Here is a 17,684-nt window from a genome sequence, read left to right as displayed (position 1 = left end):
AATAAGGGGTTGCCCAAAAAGCGACTTGTGGAATTACTGCTCGGGAAGACATGGGTACCCACGTGGGCATGCCACATCACCCGGTCCCCTTGCGAGGCCCATGTTAGTATGATCTAATAATATGAGTCAAATCAAATAATAAAATTTGAGAAATGACAGTTGCCAGCGTGAGTGCACAAGTGCCATACAATATTTTGAAAAAAGTGAATAGATACAATACTAATATGAAAAAATAATAATTTTTTAATAGTAGACTCCATTCTTTTTCAAAGTGACTGCATAACGTTTGCGCACTTGACGACTGCATGTAGCATTACTCATAAAATTTATTAAAATAAACTAAACGTGATGTAATTCAAATAGGCTTTATTAACTTAATTTTATTTCTTCTTAGATCAACTACACGTGCATATTTAGATTCGTGAATATAACTTAATATCCATAATAATAATACTTATTAAAATAATATTGTAAAGACAAATCATTGCGATTATAAATTTATATGGATATCACTGAATCCAATTCCGTTAATTTTGTTTTGGAAGGAATGGCAGCCAAGTTGGTGGTGGCTGCTAGCTGCTAATTTCCCATTCAAATCCTCATAAATCCAGCAAATATGCCACCGCACTTCACCCTTTCTTTCATGCACTTCTGTTGATGGCCGCTGCTAGAGCTACTGCGTATTTCGGCAGAGGCCGAGACCCTGGACTTGCCTTCTCGCTGCGACTCCACTCTTCTTAGAGTGCAGTCCCCAAACCCAGCGGAGATTCTCTCGAACCCTTGAGAAGCTCTTGCTTCCGCACCCAACAGATCTGGATCTCCAAACCTTACGCTCAAAGGACGAGGCTGAAGCAGTTGCTTGCCTATTGGAACCATCATCATCATCATCTTCCGCAATGTCACTTTTCTCGCCCAGAGAGGACCCTGGACGCTTCTTCTTTTTATGCTTACCAACTGAACCATTTGTTGCTTTGGCTGCTTTTAAAGTTGTGATCTTGGAGCCGCCTCTGAAGCTCTTATCCATACTCTTGGAAGCACCGGACTTTGAAGAAGAGGAAGCAGTAGTAGTAGTAGTAGAAGAAGAAGAGTAGAGAAATGACCAAAATCCACCAGTTTTTCTTGGACTAACGTGTTCACCATTGTCAGCACCCGAGAACTGTTTTCTCCCAGGGGTTGCGGTGTACTTGCTTCGCTTAAAAACCATATTAGCTGCACGATCGGATGATGCTACTGTCGTAACTTTCTTCTTCTTCTTGATCTTCTTCTTAGCTAAAAGAAAAAGGATCCGGGCCTGCCTTCTATAATAATCATGATAATGACCATCTTTGCTGCCACCATCGTGGATAACTTTTGTTAATGTGGGTCGGACTGAGAGTGAAGGAGAGGACGAAGAAGAAGAACCAGCACCACCATTTCCAATATCAGATTTAAAAGGAGAGAGAGGAGAAGAGGAAGAGCTACGAATAGGAAGAGAGAAAGAGGAGGAGACAAGCTTGTCAAGCTTCTCTTGGAGGCAAAACGGACAGATCCCACCAGGGTTGTTTCTGTAGGCATGGTCATTGCATTGCATACTATCTCCTATGTCTTCCTCTCCAACACCAACTCTTCCTTCTCCTCCGAGACCTTTGATTCCTTCCATCATCATGTTCGGTTCTCGGGGAAATCTTTGATTCCAAACGTAGACATCTTCCTCCTGCTGTTCCTCTTTTTTCGGACCTTGAATGTCTCTTTGCTGTAGTCTGCTTTTCAGAGAGAAGCAAACAAGTCGGTCAGAAAGTGTAATTGAGTGATAATGTATATATATAGATGCGATGGTGGGAGAGGAGACTGGCAGGAGGGAGAGAGTCCCAGGAGCACGTGGAAGACTGACTTTGCCAAATATATTAAAAAGTTTGAAAAAGACAAGCAAAGGCAGGAATTTTTAATTTTTTTTATTTTGATTTTAATTTTTTTTTTTTCTTCTTCTTCTCTTCTCTTCTTTCCTTCTTCTTCTAATCAACCATGCATGCTTAGTATTATAAAAATTAAAGTCTAAACACAGATAAGCTTCAAGGTTCCACTATCGATTTAGGAAGATTATTTAAGGATATTAGATAAAAAATTAAATTAATTATTGCCCATTGCACCACAGAGTGCACGCATCAATTTTAGGATAAATGGATTTTGGCTATTTTTCACTCGTGTTGCTGGAAGATTTGCTGAATATCATCGGCGTGATTTGCCAATTTAGAGAAGAGTCCTTGCTTTCAATGGCTGTTAGGACGGCTTGTGCATCGCCCTCAGAACTGCTTGGCTTTGTTGGAGCTGAGTTGCCATTTGAGAATTGCCAAAAAAGCTTCGGCTATCATGGATGATAGGATTTAATTTGAGAGAAAAGTAGATAAGTTTATGGATTTCATAACCTTACTTGTTAGACGTGTATTTTTTTTAAAAGTAATATCAAATATTTAAAAATTATTGTTAAACTTGTTTATATGTTTATATTTCTTTTTCTCGAAGTCTTCAAATTCATATCAGGATTCAGAATAACGATTTTTTTCTCCCCAAACTATCTTTGCGCCTGCCCAAGCAAAACTACTTAAGAATATAACCAATGATAAATATGTGCACATATAAACTATATAAAAATATTATTCCAAGTTAATTTGTTGAAAATCCAAAGTTATTAAAAAAGAGATCATAAAAATATATTATTTTTTCAAAATTGAATAACTTACTAACAAGCTTGAACTCTATGAAATTACGGAATGATATACCAGTTGCTACACTGCCAAACGCCTCAAGGAATATGCAACAGAATTCTCAAAAAACTTTTAGGAAATAATTTGCTATTTGTATATTCGTTTAAGGATATTTCAGTACTTTTTCATTACATAGCTTAGTCGATTCTTTCTATAAATTCGTTACTGTACAGCATAGAGAAGGCAACAATTTTTCTACAGAATTGATTCTTCATTTCCTTGCTCTATTTCCTTTTCATTTACGCTTAGCTTAGAACCGTCCAGCACCATTTTTGTCAAATCTGACATATGACATGGTCCATTTTTACCAAATCTGACATGTGACATAGAAAGATGGAAGATTCTCCGTCTCTCCTAAATAAGTTAAAGCTGCATCGATCTAGTTTATTTCTCAATCAAAAATACTTTGGGACCTGAATTTGAGTTCGGATTTGTGTCCCGAATGGGATGATTTTTTTTTATTTAATGATTACAAATGTGTTTGAATTTATGTCTCAAGCTACATCTCTCGAAGGATGTAAAAGTACTCTTTCTCGATATATATTTATTGAGTGGGGCTATTATGCTGCCCCACTCTTACCGCTGGACGTGCAGCCCAGTGGTTTTATTTTTTTGTTTTTTTTTGTTTTTTTTTTTTACGTTTTTTAATACATTTAAATATTTTTAAAAAATAAAAAAAATACACCAATACATTTAAAATCACTTCCTTAACCACTAAGTAAAAAAAAACATTTTGATCAGTAATCAAATTGAACGGTTATAGTGGAGCAGTATAGTAGACTTTCTCATATTTATATTTATAGATTTGCACATCTGTCATATCGTGTACGTACGTGCATGAGTACGTGGCCCCCGGGAGTCGCTCTATCTTTTCAAAACATCATAAGTTTCATAATTATACTTGAAACAATGCATGCATAGCTTTGATGTAGTTGTGAAATATTCTCTAGCATATGCCATATGAAGACTAGTCATGATGTGTGATTTAATTAGGTTTTGCTGGGTGCTAACCCAATGACTTCGTTATAAGAAAATTATTTATTTGTTATAAATTAATTTTTGTTAATTAAAATGAATCTATTTTCATTACAAATAATTTATCATAAATACTTATGTTTTTTAGAGTTCTAATTTGGGAGGCCACTGATCATATATATATATATATATATATATATATATAGTACTTTTGGGAGACAATAGCAATACCAAGCTAGCTGTAAATGCAGTTTGAGTATCTAGATAATAATAATGCTTACAGCTTATTATTTACATGGACAGGTGAGCATGTGGAATACGTACAGGTATTACAAAGCAGCTCTCGACAACTACATCTGTGCGTTATAAATAATGACTATTTATTAATTTGCATCAGTGGCAACAACTAAATAAATTTCATTTAATTACGTATAGTTAGAGCTGCTAGCTTTAAATAATGTAAGATACGAATTATATGAAATTAAGGCCAGTTACTGCACGTACGTATTAATAATTGTAATATATGGCTCGATCTTGCACATGATGTGTTAATCCGTTTGGTAAAAAAAAATGAGAAAAGTAGAGGGAAATTGAATCAAAGATCATGAATAATTAGGAGTACTAAAAAGGAGGTAGAAAAACAAAAGAAGAAACAAGATATAAATTATTAGATTTTTTATCAGACGATTATTGGGCCGTACATACTCGATAGGAGGGATATTGAATAATTGGAAAATCAATTAAAAATGGATTAATGTGCTAGTTTTAGATTATTTGGTGATCATATATCAATTAATATTAGATGGAGTTTAATTTGGTGTAGTATTATTTGAAATAAATGATAATTAAAACTACCTATCTGATCATGATCGAGGTTGAGGTCAATCTGAGTTTTTATTTATTTATTTATTTTAAACAAGCTTTGGCTATATATATATATATATGAAAGATAACCACAATGAGTTCATGCTCTTTATTTACAGCATTTCTAATTTAAGGTGGGTCTTTCCTGCTAGCATGAAAATCTAACATACAAGGAGGAAGTAGAATAAGAGGGATATTTTCATAGGCTTGCGTTGAAGCTGCCCATTGCGCCAAATTATGAGAGCATCAATTTTTGTCTTGATATATTTTTTCAACTTTCCATACTTCGAAGTTGCCAAGAAGGTGCCTGATGTCTCTGATGATATTTTGCATAGTCCAATTTGAGGCTTGTTTCTTCTTGTTTATTGCTTTAACAACCAGATTTGAATCACTTTGGACTATAATTTTCTTTTAACTTAAATTTGTCAGCTTCTTTTATGATCATCAAGGCTGTAGCTACCTCTCCTATGTTGGGGTTGTTGCTTTGAATAAAGTCTATTTTCACCATTACTACATTTCCTGAGTCAGATCTACAAATTGCAGCAAGCAAACTGCCCTCTTTTCTAACTGCCACATCAAAAGATAGAAGATAAAACCCTCTGAATGGAATTTTGCTGGAATTTTTTGAGACTTTTATAATGTGGGTCCATGCTTTTGTGTGTTCTGAGTATGACTTTTCAAGTTTAGTAACAAAGATGTGGGGGAAAAATTTTTCTTAGTCAAGCATTGCCTTGTTTCTAGAGAACCATAAATTGTCCATAGCAAGTGTAGCAAAAATCGGAAATCTATGATGCTCCTCTTTGGGAATGTCTAAGTGAAGTGATGGATTTATGATGTTCCCAATCCAATCTAAGATTGATTGTGTTACTAAACATGCCATGTCCGGGGGCCATGGTGAGTTCCTCCAAAGAATCTTAGTGTACATACATTTGAGAAACAAATGTTCAATGCTTTTAGTTTCTTCCTTTCAAAGAGGGGAAATAATTTGGTCACTTTCTAGCTTGATGACTTTCTCTAATTTTTTCCTTGTTGAAAGAATATTGTGACTAACCTTCTAAAGAAATAATTTTAATCTATCCTGAAGTTTTATTTTCCACAAATTTTTTCAATTCACATTGTTTTGATTAGGAGTTTGAGGTTTCACAAGTGCAGCATATGTGACTTGACTGAAAACTTACCATAATGCACTCATTTGATTTTATCCTCAAGATTTTGAAAATTGTAATTTGACAGTGATTTTTTAAATTTCTTCAACGGAGCTTGAGGTAAATCTGAGTTAGAATATTGATATCAAAGCTTTGGCTTTTACAAAAGCTATCTCCGTAGCTAAAAACCGTACCTCTGCATCTTGTCTCCACATCTTAGCGGTGAGAGAGAGAGATATTTCGTAAGATTTCCAATGTGTTTGTCCAAGATCTAGCATTCTACTTTAATATGGTCAGGGAATCATGGTGTACCCTGTGGTTCCCTGAGCAGCAACACTTACATGAAATCTTTCTACAAATAGAAAATGACATTTGGCCACTTGAATTTTTCTCGGTTCAGGCAATTTTTTTTTTTTTTTTTTTAACTTTATCTATATATTTTTACTTAAACGGTTAAAGAATTGAAGTTGTGTATTTTTTTTTCCTTAACGCTTAAAAAATATTTGAAAGAAAAAAAAAGCACTAGTGGTAACTTGGGGCGATTCATGGGACTGGGTAGCAATACATTTTTTTACTTCGTAGTTAAAAAAGTGATTATTAATAAAGTTGTGTATTTTTTTTAATCGCTAAAAATGCTAAAAAAATGTTTAAAAGAAAATATAAAAAAAAATCAAATGCACTAGGAGGCACAAGGCTTTGTTTGGATCTTTAACTACTCTCAATTCATCTCAACTCATCATTACAACTTTTTCAAATTCTAACCTAAAATATAATAAACAATTCAACTTTTTCAAATCTCAAAATAATAATATTATTAAAAAATAATATTCTAATAATATTTTATCATCTCAACTCAACTCAACTCACTTCAACATCCAAACACACTCTTAGGCTTCGTTTAGTTACCTAACTCCTCTCAACTCATCTCAACTCATCATTACAACTTTTTCAAATTTCAATACAAAATATAATAAACAATTCAACTTTTTCAAATTCTAAAATAATAATAATATTAAAAAATAATATTCTAATAATATTTTATCATCTCAACTCAACTCAACTCAACTCACTTCAACATCCAAATACAACCTTAGTGGTACATGCTGGGCGGCTCCCTAGGATTGTTCCTATAGGAATTGGGTTATAACTACTGGATTATCTATATGGACAATGCCAGGTGACAAAATGGTGCCCCCAATTTACCGTAAGTGCAATTTCAGTTTTTTTCTTTTAAATATTTTATAAATATCTTTAAATATTTTAAAAAAATATATACACATTTATTAATAGTCATTTTTTTAAACTATTAAATAAAGAATACAGAATCGGTCAAATTGGAGCTGCACTTTCGGTCCCCATATCATTTTCCTATCTAGATGTATCCTTATATCAGCGGACAGTTGTATCCTACTGCAGAATAGTAGACTTGTTGCAACTCTCAAAGATTTAAAAATAAGAGAGAGCAAGCATATATCCAACGTAAAAAGATTCTACTTACTAAGTACTTTCTGCGCGCAAGGGCTTACCTAAAAAATGTAGAGATAACTGATCTTCTCAAATATCTTATTGGAAATAACTTATAATAGAAATGATAATTGTAATCGTAAGTGCACAAGCGTCGTGCAATCATTTTGAAAAAAATAAATAAATACATGATCTGCATAAAAAATAATAATTTTTCAATAGTAGATTCCACATTTTTTCAAAACGACTGCACAACACTTACACACTCTATGATTGCATGTAGCATTACTTAATCAAAAAACGCTTTATGTAACGCCCCGATCTCGGAGGTCCGAAGAGTTAGCTCTTAATACTTAATATTAACTTCAATAACATAACTATAAAATTCAGAAAATTCTATGAAATATTAATTCATTTACTCAATCCAAAAATCTATGTTCCTTCATAGGGACAACAAAGAAATTCTCAATAATATAAATTAAAACTCTCTAAAAGCTCGAAAATATCCTTAATTCCTCAAATCAAAATGACCGAAAATAAATCAATTTACTAACTACGACTCTCAAATAAGTACTTGTACCCTCAGACACTTATTCCACTACGATCATCACACCTTACTAAAACTTTCTACTCTTGTTCTTCAGCTGAACCATCAAAATTATCTGAAAAATATATGGAGATAAGGGGTGAGTTATCAACAACTCAGTAAGCAGAAGATATATACTAGTGTGTAAACATGAATATTTATAGAGTTCAGAATGCAGAACAAAATATTTTCTTTCAAAATGCAGAATCAGAATATTTGTTTTCAAAATGCAGCGTTAGAACATGTTATAAAAAATATCAGAGCGAAAGTTCAAAAATATTCATAATCAAAATCCCTTTGGCATAGTATAAACTGAAACATCACATCTTATCTTATCATATCAGAACATATACCATGTTTAACTCCCGTGGTAGGGTTGTGCAATCCCCGGTAGCTAACCAAGTAGAAACAGAATGTGAATCTTCCCCTTATTCATTCTCGGAGTCCCAAGTGTGCACATAGGAAAGACTACACAGAAAACTACTTTGTTTCCAAAGTGGGTGCACCAGAAACAGAAAAGTTGGTACCAACCCGAACAGAGCCTACAGTTTTACACCCGTGGTAAGGTCAAAACGGAATAGAAACAAAAACAGAATGTCAAAAATAAGCTCATGTCTACACTAGTCATAATAGAAAATATTTTTTTTTAAACCAGAATCTTATGAGTAATGCAGAACAAATAACTGAGGTAGTTCAAATTTTTTTTTCATAACCAAACATGTATATTTTATAAAAATCAATCTCAGCTCATTTTATTTTATGCAAAGTCTAGCATAGGAACCCCGCTTACCTGGACTTCTTAACTTTTTCAGAATTTTTCTCAAAGATGTTGAACAATAATTAAGCGTCATCTATAAAATAATCACGTAATTCTCATAAATTTCAATTCGATTCTTAAACCTAAAATACTAAAATAACCTATTTTTCCTAAATGTCTAAAATTCTCTTAATTCCAAAAAACCATCATTTTCCAAATCCATCAATATCCACTTAATATACTTACTCTAATTTCAACACAAACCCTAGTCCAATTAAGAAAATGAACCTATTTCACTTAAATCCGGCCAAAAATAATTTAGAACTCGAAACCAATCCAAAAACATTTAACTTGAAAATAACTTAACCGAACACACTTAAAAATTTAAAAGGCCTAGTAGAAAACAAGTCCCTGTGACCTAAAATAAAACAACCCATTTTTTTCAAAATCCTTTTTTTTTACACCTAAGATGGGCAAGTCATAATTTCTAGAAAACCTCACCATACGGAAAGGTAATAGAAATGAATCCGTTTGAAAACTATGAAAAAAAACATGTAGGGTGATGCAGCAGAGACATATCGAGAGGGAAGGAGGAGTGCGGCATAGCGAGGGGCTAGGCAGACGGTGGTGATCTCGACGTGAGAGAGAGAGAGAGAGAGAGAACACGCCGAAAGTATGAGTAAGAGACGGAGAGCGTACAGCGTGCGGAAGGGAGAGATAGCTCACCGTGGACAGCGAGAAGGCGTGCTACTGGTCGGGAGCTACGTGCGGTGGCTTCCGTCGTGTAACGTGGCTGAAAAACCGAGGGGCACAGGGAGAGTGAGAGGCCGGCGAGGCTAGCTCATTACCAGAAACGAATACTTTCTCTATAAGTTTTCAAGCAATATAAAAAAGATCAGGTTCATTATAAGATTGTCCGAAAGACAGAGAACTCAAGCCCAATCACTTTCCTCCTAAATGGTTGCCTTCGAGCTGACTCAACCTTTCTAGCTAGATTTGAGCTTGGAACGTCAACCCAACTGTTGCTAGCCCAGTTTCTTGTTTTCTTCTTTGAAATATCAATTATGTTTGTAAAATTTAGACAGTTTTTAATATTTTATCCCAAGTTACACCCACGAATTGTTAAGATGCTAGCTCATGATGATCATCAGACATGTGAGGCCCATCCTAAAAGGGCCCGAACCTAGGAAGGCCCAACCATGGAGCCCAGGCCGAAATGAGGGAGCTAAGAATCCTGGGCCATAGAATCAAATACCAAGCACGCAACACATTCCAGGAGGGTCTAAGTCCAAGGAGGCCAAGATACGGAATTACGGGCCCAAGGGAGGAAGTTGGAGACTCGGGGCGAGAGGATTGGGAAGCGAGTGCAAACCAAACCAGGGTGGCCAGCCAACACAAGGCTCGGGAGCGTCAGAGGGAATGTCTCGGGGGTCGGCGAATTTCCAAACTAAATCATTGGGCCGCACACACACCTACATACAGATAGTGGCACGCGCCCGGTCCCAAGGTCATAGGCCCGAGGCATGCCGTAACCCATGCCAGTATCAGGGAATTCGGCGAGCAACGGCACGTCCCTCGTACACAGGACGCCTCAACCACAATCTGACACACACTTGCATGGCAGGGAGGTGGTGGCACGTAGCGGCACGTTCTACGTACAGAGGACAGCTCGCCCGGGATCTGACACACACTGGCATGGCAGGGAGGTGGCGGTCAGACAGACCTAGCATGAGTAACACGACACGATCTCCCGCTAGGCCACGGATTGACATGTGTTGGAGAATAACCCACTGACTTAGGCATCGAAGTGACTCCAAAAGTCACTATAGCCTCTCTTTCTTCTTAGTTGCAAGCGATGTGGAGTTTGGGCTTTGCGGAACTGCTTGGGCTGTGAAACACGACTTTAACAAGACACGGCACATGATGAGCTTGGTTCTTTGACAAGTAGATTTTTCGTACAAAATGATAGTCCATCACCACATACCTGGTCCGGGCATGCATGGAAAACGAGATGGGCAGGTAGAAATGTGGCCCCAACGTTATCACACCATAAGAAAGGGGCCTAATGTTGGAAAATATGTAGCTCTCAACAAAGGGATTGTGGCCATAGGAGTTAGGCAGTGCTCTCAACAATCTGAAATACGTTTGGGAAAATCTCTCCACACCCAACGATGGAGACTATTCTCTAGCTAGCTTATTATATAGACATAAGAAGCTCAATACAATCAAAACTTATCACAAGTTGACAGCTTATCATGTAATTCTAGTTTTATCATGCATGCTTCTGTATTGGAACTTGTGTCCTAGTAAAACTCTTTGCTCTATTATCTTGACGACCCCGGTTGTCATCCTTAATTAACTGGGTTAATGTCTTTGTGATTAAGTGTACTATTTAAAGTTTGGATTTTCGACCTTAAACTTATAAAATGGCCTCTTTTTCTAGCTAGCTAGCTAATTTCCAAGCACAACATTCTATCATCTGTTAAAAGAGAGAAAGAAACACGGAAAGAAGTCGGCCATGCATGTTTCATCAATTGAATCTCTCTCTTAAAGTTTTTGCAAACCACTAAAAATAAACCCTAATCTGTAGATCATTAGCTAAGATGAGTACTTCAGCTACTAGCTAGAGTTCTAGTAAAAGATCAAGTTTAGTCTGGCAATTGTCAAAAGTCCTGACTGGTGTTACAGCTGGAGCAAACATAGTTTATTGATACAAATAAGGATCTTTTTTTAAAGGTTTATGAAATAATGATTGCATTATTGGAACTTTTGTAATTACAGTACTACTTGTTAGTAAATTTTCAAATAGTGTATTATTGGTTTATTTTAAGTTGCCCAAAGTGTTTTTCCCTCGGTTTCTTTTAGCTAGCTAGCTAGGTTGCCCCAGATCAGGGTTGATCAGTTCATTGACAAATTTCTTCTCACTGGATGATAATTATTTATGTTTATTATTAATGCGTACTTGTGTGGTTGTAATTAAACAAACCTCGGATCTGAAATTGCACGAATAAAACCAGCTCTAGTAACTCAAAATATATACGACCTCAATAGCTTTTCTTTTCAAATTTAAATTAAGCTAGTACGTACACGATCGAGCAGTAGTAGTAGTAATCTGATCACGTACGACACTTAACCCAATTTTGATCTGCAATCGCTCCAAGTAATTTACTTTATATGAATATAGTTGGAAAAATGCACTATACTGCACTCAGAGAGCTATGATCTGGGAAAACCAACAGAAAGATCAAAATATGTTAACTAATCCAACTACTAGCAGTGATCTATGTATTACGTACGTACTTTTCATGTAATTAATCGACTTGAGGTACTGGAGATGAGGGGTTCGGCCTGTTGTTGCCATCCTTCTTCCAGTCTATGATCAGAAACATTTTTGGACAGGTTGGGCTTCCTGTAAATTGCATATAGCACTAGCTGCACTGTTCCAAGTAGAAACCCAGATCCATTTGGTACCTACACCACAAAATCACCCTCTTTTCATACGATTATATACAGTATGTACTGATATTTCCAAAAGGAAACAAGTCCACAGCCTGACAAAATCGCGCGTCATGATACATAGTGCTGTTTCAAGCTGCTTGATTGTTGCTAGAAAGGACTGGCCCAAAGATGGCCAAGTGGTTGATAGAAATTAAAAACTTTAATAGCATTATTGAATGTCTCCTTGTTGGGCCATCCAAAAATAAGTACAATCATGATTGAGGCAATCACGGAGGTCTACAGCAACCTTCCCCGACATCAGTCGCATGCATGTGTCTATTAATATAAATTATATTACATATTATATATATATATATATAAATACATATATGATCTACTACATTCTCATGATCTCACTCATCTTATGTTGATATGGTATTAATTTGAATTTTTTATTTTGAAAAAAGAAGAAGTAATTAAACAGTTTATGGATATATAATACCATATTAACACAGTATGATAAGAGTGAAATGAGATTATTATATACAGCATAATTAACTCCTATATATATATATATATACATATATATATATATATAGCTATCACTAATTGATTTGAATCCCACCCCCACTTAAATTAGAAAGTTTCCATGAGGTGACTACGTACTCTATGTAATCAAACCATTGTACTAGGAATTATTAGCACTAGTTGTAGATCGAAAATGGTGAAGGGTATGATAAACAAGTACTACTGGACCTCATGGGTGGCAGTGACTATATATATGTATATATACATATATAATTGTTGTAAAAATGACACAGGGAATTAATTACTTACGTACCAAAAGGAAGTAATCGCGCACGAGAAGAGCATAGAAAGCCCAAGTCCCACCGTTCAAGAAGAGAAAAAATGAGAGAAAGAACGGCATGTACTCCACACTCTTGGTTGTCACCACTGTTCTCTGAAAATCACAATTTTTTTCCAGTCTAATAACTAGTGCATGGTTGCCAATAACATGCAAAGATACAATAATTCAAATCTTCCATTCGCTGATATTAGGTGATGAGAGGATTGCAATGGAATAAATTAATGGTGAGATTGACATAAAAGTCCCACTGATGAGTATATTTAGTGAGTTTATGCACTAAATATACTCATACCGGCCGAGCTGAAACCTGATCAAATAGTGTTCTACGGAGCCCTTTCCTGGAAGGTATATAGAGAGATATTGATGTACAGAAAGATTTAATGAGCAGAAATATAGGCCAAAAAAAAAAAAAAAAAGGGAAAAGAATCAAAAGAACACATTATGTAACACCCAAGCCAACATCTAAGCCTAGGCCCAAGCCATGCGAATTAGGCCAACCAGTTGGAGAAGGAAACGATGTCGTTTCCTGGAGATCAGTACCCCTCTGTTTTCCCTCTTCTTCCCCACGCCGTGACGGTTTCTCTCTCCCGATTCCATCTCCACCCCGTCACCTCTCCTCTCCAATACTTTCTCTCCCCACTCACCCACACCACATTTTATTTTCCCTCCCAAATCCCTCTCTCTCTCTCTCTCTGTCTGTCTCTGTGAAGACCCAAGCATAGTGACTTGCACCACCAAATCGACTACCCCACCGCCTCAACCCTTCGGTTTCTCTACCAAAGCCCACTCCCAATTCCGTTAAACTCCTCATGGCAACACCACCGGAAGCCTCACCACCACATGTCAAGCAAGCCACCAGAGCAACAACCTCTCCTCCACCATGAACCATCAAAGCCAGCCTCACTAACACCATACATCAACACCGTGAGATGCGAAACCCACCAGCACTCACACATGCAACCGAAAACCACCAAGCACGAAGCCAACCGTGCCCAACCATCGTAGCCTCCATCATCAACCTGCCTCCCTCAACCCCTATAGCACCAAACAACAGCCTCCACGCACGTCCAGCAGGCCACCAAGTGGCGCCACCCAACCACTGCTTTGCACCACCACTACCCACCCTTTGTAAAACCACCGAAAGCTCATGTTTTCCCTACACCCATAAACAGAGCCCTTGCTTCCTGCCCGTGAGCCACAAGCCCCAGCCACCTTCCTCTGTTCAACCACCACCCCATCAGAATCAACCACAAAAAGTGACACCGGAAGCCTCCCACCAGTTTAGATCCGCCACATGTCCTCCCCGTAAATCCCCTGTTGCAAAGTCTCTCCCTCCACTCTGTTATTCTTGGGTTGAGATCACGGTGCCATTTCTTCCCGCAACACTCCACCATACAGAGGAAACCGCCATGACTGACGTTTCCATCCAACCACCCAGGATTTGCCGCTGTACCTCCCTCCTCCATTGGTGAGTTCACTCGGTCTCTCCCTCTCTCACACACCTCTCTGTGCCTTTCTTGGCTTTTTTTGTTCTAGAGTTCCCACTCTTTTAAAATGGAGATGGGCTATGGGCCTCAAGCCCTTTAGGTCAAATGGCCCTGCTTAATACTGTTAAGTGGGCTGGCTTTCACACGAGCTTATATAAAAATGGAGACTGATGATGTTTTTTGGGTTATGATTATCAGTTAAATGAAGTCTAGGTTATTTAAGTATTTCGGATTTTAATTAAAAAGTGCGTGCTTAATTAGATAGTTACGTACTTTTGAAAATTTACGTAAGTTATGTGTCTATTTTATAGGTGACGATTGATATTCGTTCGGTACTTTCGTTAAAAAATTTAGAAAAGTTAAAAGTCGAGGTAAGCAGGGTTCATACACTAGACTTTGCATAAAAGAAACGAACTGAGGTTGATTTTAGAAAAATATGCATACTTTGTTATGAAAAGAAATTTGAAATAACCTCAGTTTTTTGTTCTACATTACTCATGAAACTTATCTAAAAAAGAAAATCATTTTTGTCATGACTGGTATAGACATGAGCAAATTTTTAACATTCTATTTCTGACTATGCAAAAAGAGCGAATATGAAATCTGAAAACTTGTACATGTTATGTGAAGATGCTCTGAATCTGTTTTGAATATGTGAAAACGATATTAAATTGTTCATTACTTCGTTTTGATATGATGTGGCATTTGAAAAACTTTTGGCATGACTTTCTGATTTTGTATCTGATTCTGTTTCTGGTCATAATCCGATAATTCTGATTTTGTTTTGCCCTGATATATGATCCTGCCACGGGTGATAATAGTGGTCTATGGCTCTATCACGGGTGATAATAGTGACCGTTGACCCTGTCATGAGACATAATAGTGACCTTTGGCCCTGTCACGGGACATAATAGTGACCTATAATCCTGCCACGAGATAGAATAGTGGCATCTGGTCCCGCCGCGGGATATAATAGTGGTCTTTTCTCTTAATGCAATCGATTTGGTATCATGGTGATTTATGTTCTGCTTGGCTTTCCGTAGAATGCACACCCTATCACGGGGGCTGAATATGATCTATGTTCTAATATAATGATATGATATGATATGATAAGATAAGATGATGATGCTCAGTCATGTTATGCCAAATGAAATTTTTGAATATGAATATTTTGAACTGTCGCTCTGATATTCTGATAATATGTTTTTGGATCTGCATTATGAAATTAAAATGTTTTTGTTCTATATTCTGAACTCTATGAAAAGGCTCATGTTTACATACTAGTATATGTTCTCTGCTTACTGAGTTGTTGATAACTTACTCCTTATCTCCACAATATTTTCAAATATTTTAGATATTTCGACTAAGGATCAAGAATATAAATCATGGGTAAGACTATGTGAGCATAGTGGATTAAGCAGAAAAAGATGTGATGGTTATTGGAGAATTTTATTTAATAAATTTGTTGTGCTCTAATGACGTGGTATGTTGAGAAATTGACGTTTATATTAGGAATTTGTGGTGTTACTAGTTAATTATTTGGATTAGTTGAGTTAAAACAGTGAGATCTATGTGTATTTGAGATATTGAAATCTATATATGTACTGTGACTTATGATTTTAAGTGAAAGGTAGTATCCCATCAATGACCGGAGCGTTACATTTAAACCTATGATTTCTTTCCCTTCAATTGTGAATTAGTTGATTGAATATGTTCCTACGTAAGTGTTCGTTTTGTTTAGGTACTGGTCATCAGAAGAACATCAAATACATATAGATTGATAAACAAGCCTTCCATTCTTACCATGACGGCTAGAGGTGAGCTGTACATTACAATGTTAAGCGCTGCACCCAGGAACCCTACAGCATCAATACGTGTCTCTCCCTGCAATGCCAATCGAGTAACTAGAATCGCTGCTGCTAGGAAGCCCACATCCAACAACCCGACAAGAATGACTGTCTTAGCCTGGATTTTTTGTTTTGCACATGTAGTTAATGTCATCTTTTGATAGATCATTTGTTAACACTCAGCTATATATGTGTGTGTGTGTGTGATGATCACTAGCTAGTTAGGACGGCATCATGATGAACATGTTTACCTTAGATCTTGCAGGCGCATATATAAGAAATAAAGTGACGTAGATAGTTTCGACAAGGATGCCAAAACCATTAACAGTGGCCACGAGTAATTCCCCTGCCTTTATAATTCCATAGTAAGTCCACAAAGATGAATTCAACAATGTGCAGATGTAAGGAAGGCTCTCAAACTGCTCTGTCGATCGCTGCTTTATTATTCTCCAAAATGTTCCGCTGCATTCACAACTGAATCAATATTAATGCTAATTTTGCAGTATTAATAATGAACTTAATTACAACGTACGCTAGCTTCAGAAATAGAAGATCGTATAAAGATCAAGGGCTGCAATTAGCTGATCTATACAAGTCTTTTCAGCTTACACGGGGGAAAGAAACATTAGTACTGAGATGATGTTGCCTGCAAATGGCGGAAGGAACCCTCAGTTTACTTATATATCATTCTTCCCATGCATGTAAATAAATGACGAATTAAAGAAGTAAGAAACGAACGTTATGCAAAGTGGTAATGGATTCTCTTACCTATGATCCCAATATAAAAACTCAGTTCTTCCATGATCAAAACTTGAAAGTCAGAACTGAAGGGGGTTTCTTTTAGGGGAAGAAGATGGGGATTTAAGGGAGCTAGATAGAGAGGTCGAGGTGTAAAACAGATGTAAAAGTCTTAGGTATTGTTTGGATTCGAAGATGAGTTGAGATGGATTATGAATAGTAGTGAGATGAGTTATGAATAGTAATGAAATTTATGAGTTAAAATTGATGAATAATAATGAATAGTAGTGAGATGAATTGAAATGAGTTGAGACGGTTTGCGAATACAAACCGGGCCTTATTATTCCTCTCAGTCAGTAACTTTACAGAGAATTCGATGATGGGAAAAGCTTATATGCCCTCTACGTTTGACCGCCCTACTTGTGTTGGTCAAAAAAAATTTATTTTTTATTTTTTTATTTAGAGAGTAAAGAGGGGATTTTAAATGTATTGACATATTTTTTTTAAAAAAAAATATTTAAATATATTAAAAAAATATGTAAAAAAATAAAAAAGAAAAAAAAAATAACGGCAAACGCCGGACGGCATAATAGCTTTACCATACAATGATTATAGAGAAATGATTGACAGAAGGTGGAGTAGTTTGACAATTGTTGGGAGTTAAGAGAGCTAGCTGTCATGTGGGACGTAGACGTTCATCACGTGTGCATTAAAGTAAGGAGAAATTAAAAAAAAATAATGGTAAGGTTAATATTTTATTATTATTTTTTTTTT

At 36.3% G+C, this 17,684-nt stretch overlaps 1 protein-coding gene and 1 pseudogene across 9 annotated transcripts; both read right to left on the bottom strand.

Moving 5' to 3' along the window:
- Positions 1-517: 517 nt before the first annotated feature.
- On the bottom strand, positions 518-1,751 carry LOC121247575 (annotated as a pseudogene).
- Positions 1,752-5,850: 4,099 nt separating this feature from the next.
- On the bottom strand, positions 5,851-17,280 carry LOC121247576 (bidirectional sugar transporter SWEET17-like). 9 transcript variants are annotated; one of them, XR_005937259.1, is made up of 8 exons: positions 17,254-17,280; positions 16,941-17,078; positions 16,782-16,818; positions 16,424-16,646; positions 16,129-16,326; positions 12,808-12,931; positions 11,833-12,003; positions 5,851-6,048 (listed from the first exon to the last, which is right to left on the bottom strand). XR_005937259.1 is itself a non-coding variant. In XM_041145942.1 (8 exons), exons 2-7 carry the CDS (start codon positions 16,972-16,974, stop codon positions 11,836-11,838), a joined length of 780 nt encoding a protein of 259 aa, XP_041001876.1. In that variant the 5' UTR covers positions 16,975-17,078; positions 17,254-17,273; the 3' UTR covers positions 5,885-6,048; positions 11,833-11,835. The 9 variants fall into 9 exon arrangements, 7 of the variants coding, with proteins under 7 accessions (XP_041001876.1, XP_041001875.1, XP_041001880.1 ...); XM_041145942.1 differs by having other exon boundaries at positions 5,885-6,048; positions 12,812-12,931; positions 17,254-17,273; XR_005937258.1 differs by lacking the exon at positions 5,851-6,048 and adding an exon at positions 11,676-11,755.
- Positions 17,281-17,684: the final 404 nt, after the last annotated feature.

The sequence above is a fragment of the Juglans microcarpa x Juglans regia genome, chromosome 1S (assembly GCF_004785595.1).
Source record: "Juglans microcarpa x Juglans regia isolate MS1-56 chromosome 1S, Jm3101_v1.0, whole genome shotgun sequence".
Classification (NCBI taxonomy): Eukaryota; Viridiplantae; Streptophyta; class Magnoliopsida; order Fagales; family Juglandaceae; genus Juglans; species Juglans microcarpa x Juglans regia.
Note: the sequence above shows the minus strand (reverse complement) of the source record. Positions and strands in the feature narration are given on the sequence as shown.

What these genes read in the sequence shown, in the direction of transcription:
- LOC121247576 (XM_041145942.1), bottom strand. Translation starts at nt 16,974, where the DNA reads ATGGAAGAACTGAGTTTTTATATTGGGATCATAG. An exon ending in ATGCGCCTGCAAGATCTAAG is followed by an intron (nt 16,327 to 16,423) that starts GTAAACATGTTC and finishes ATCTATCAAAAG; the next exon opens with ATGACATTAACTACATGTGC. An exon ending in GCTCACCTCTAGCCGTCATG is followed by an intron (nt 12,932 to 16,128) that starts GTAAGAATGGAA and finishes TGTGATTTTCAG; the next exon opens with AGAACAGTGGTGACAACCAA.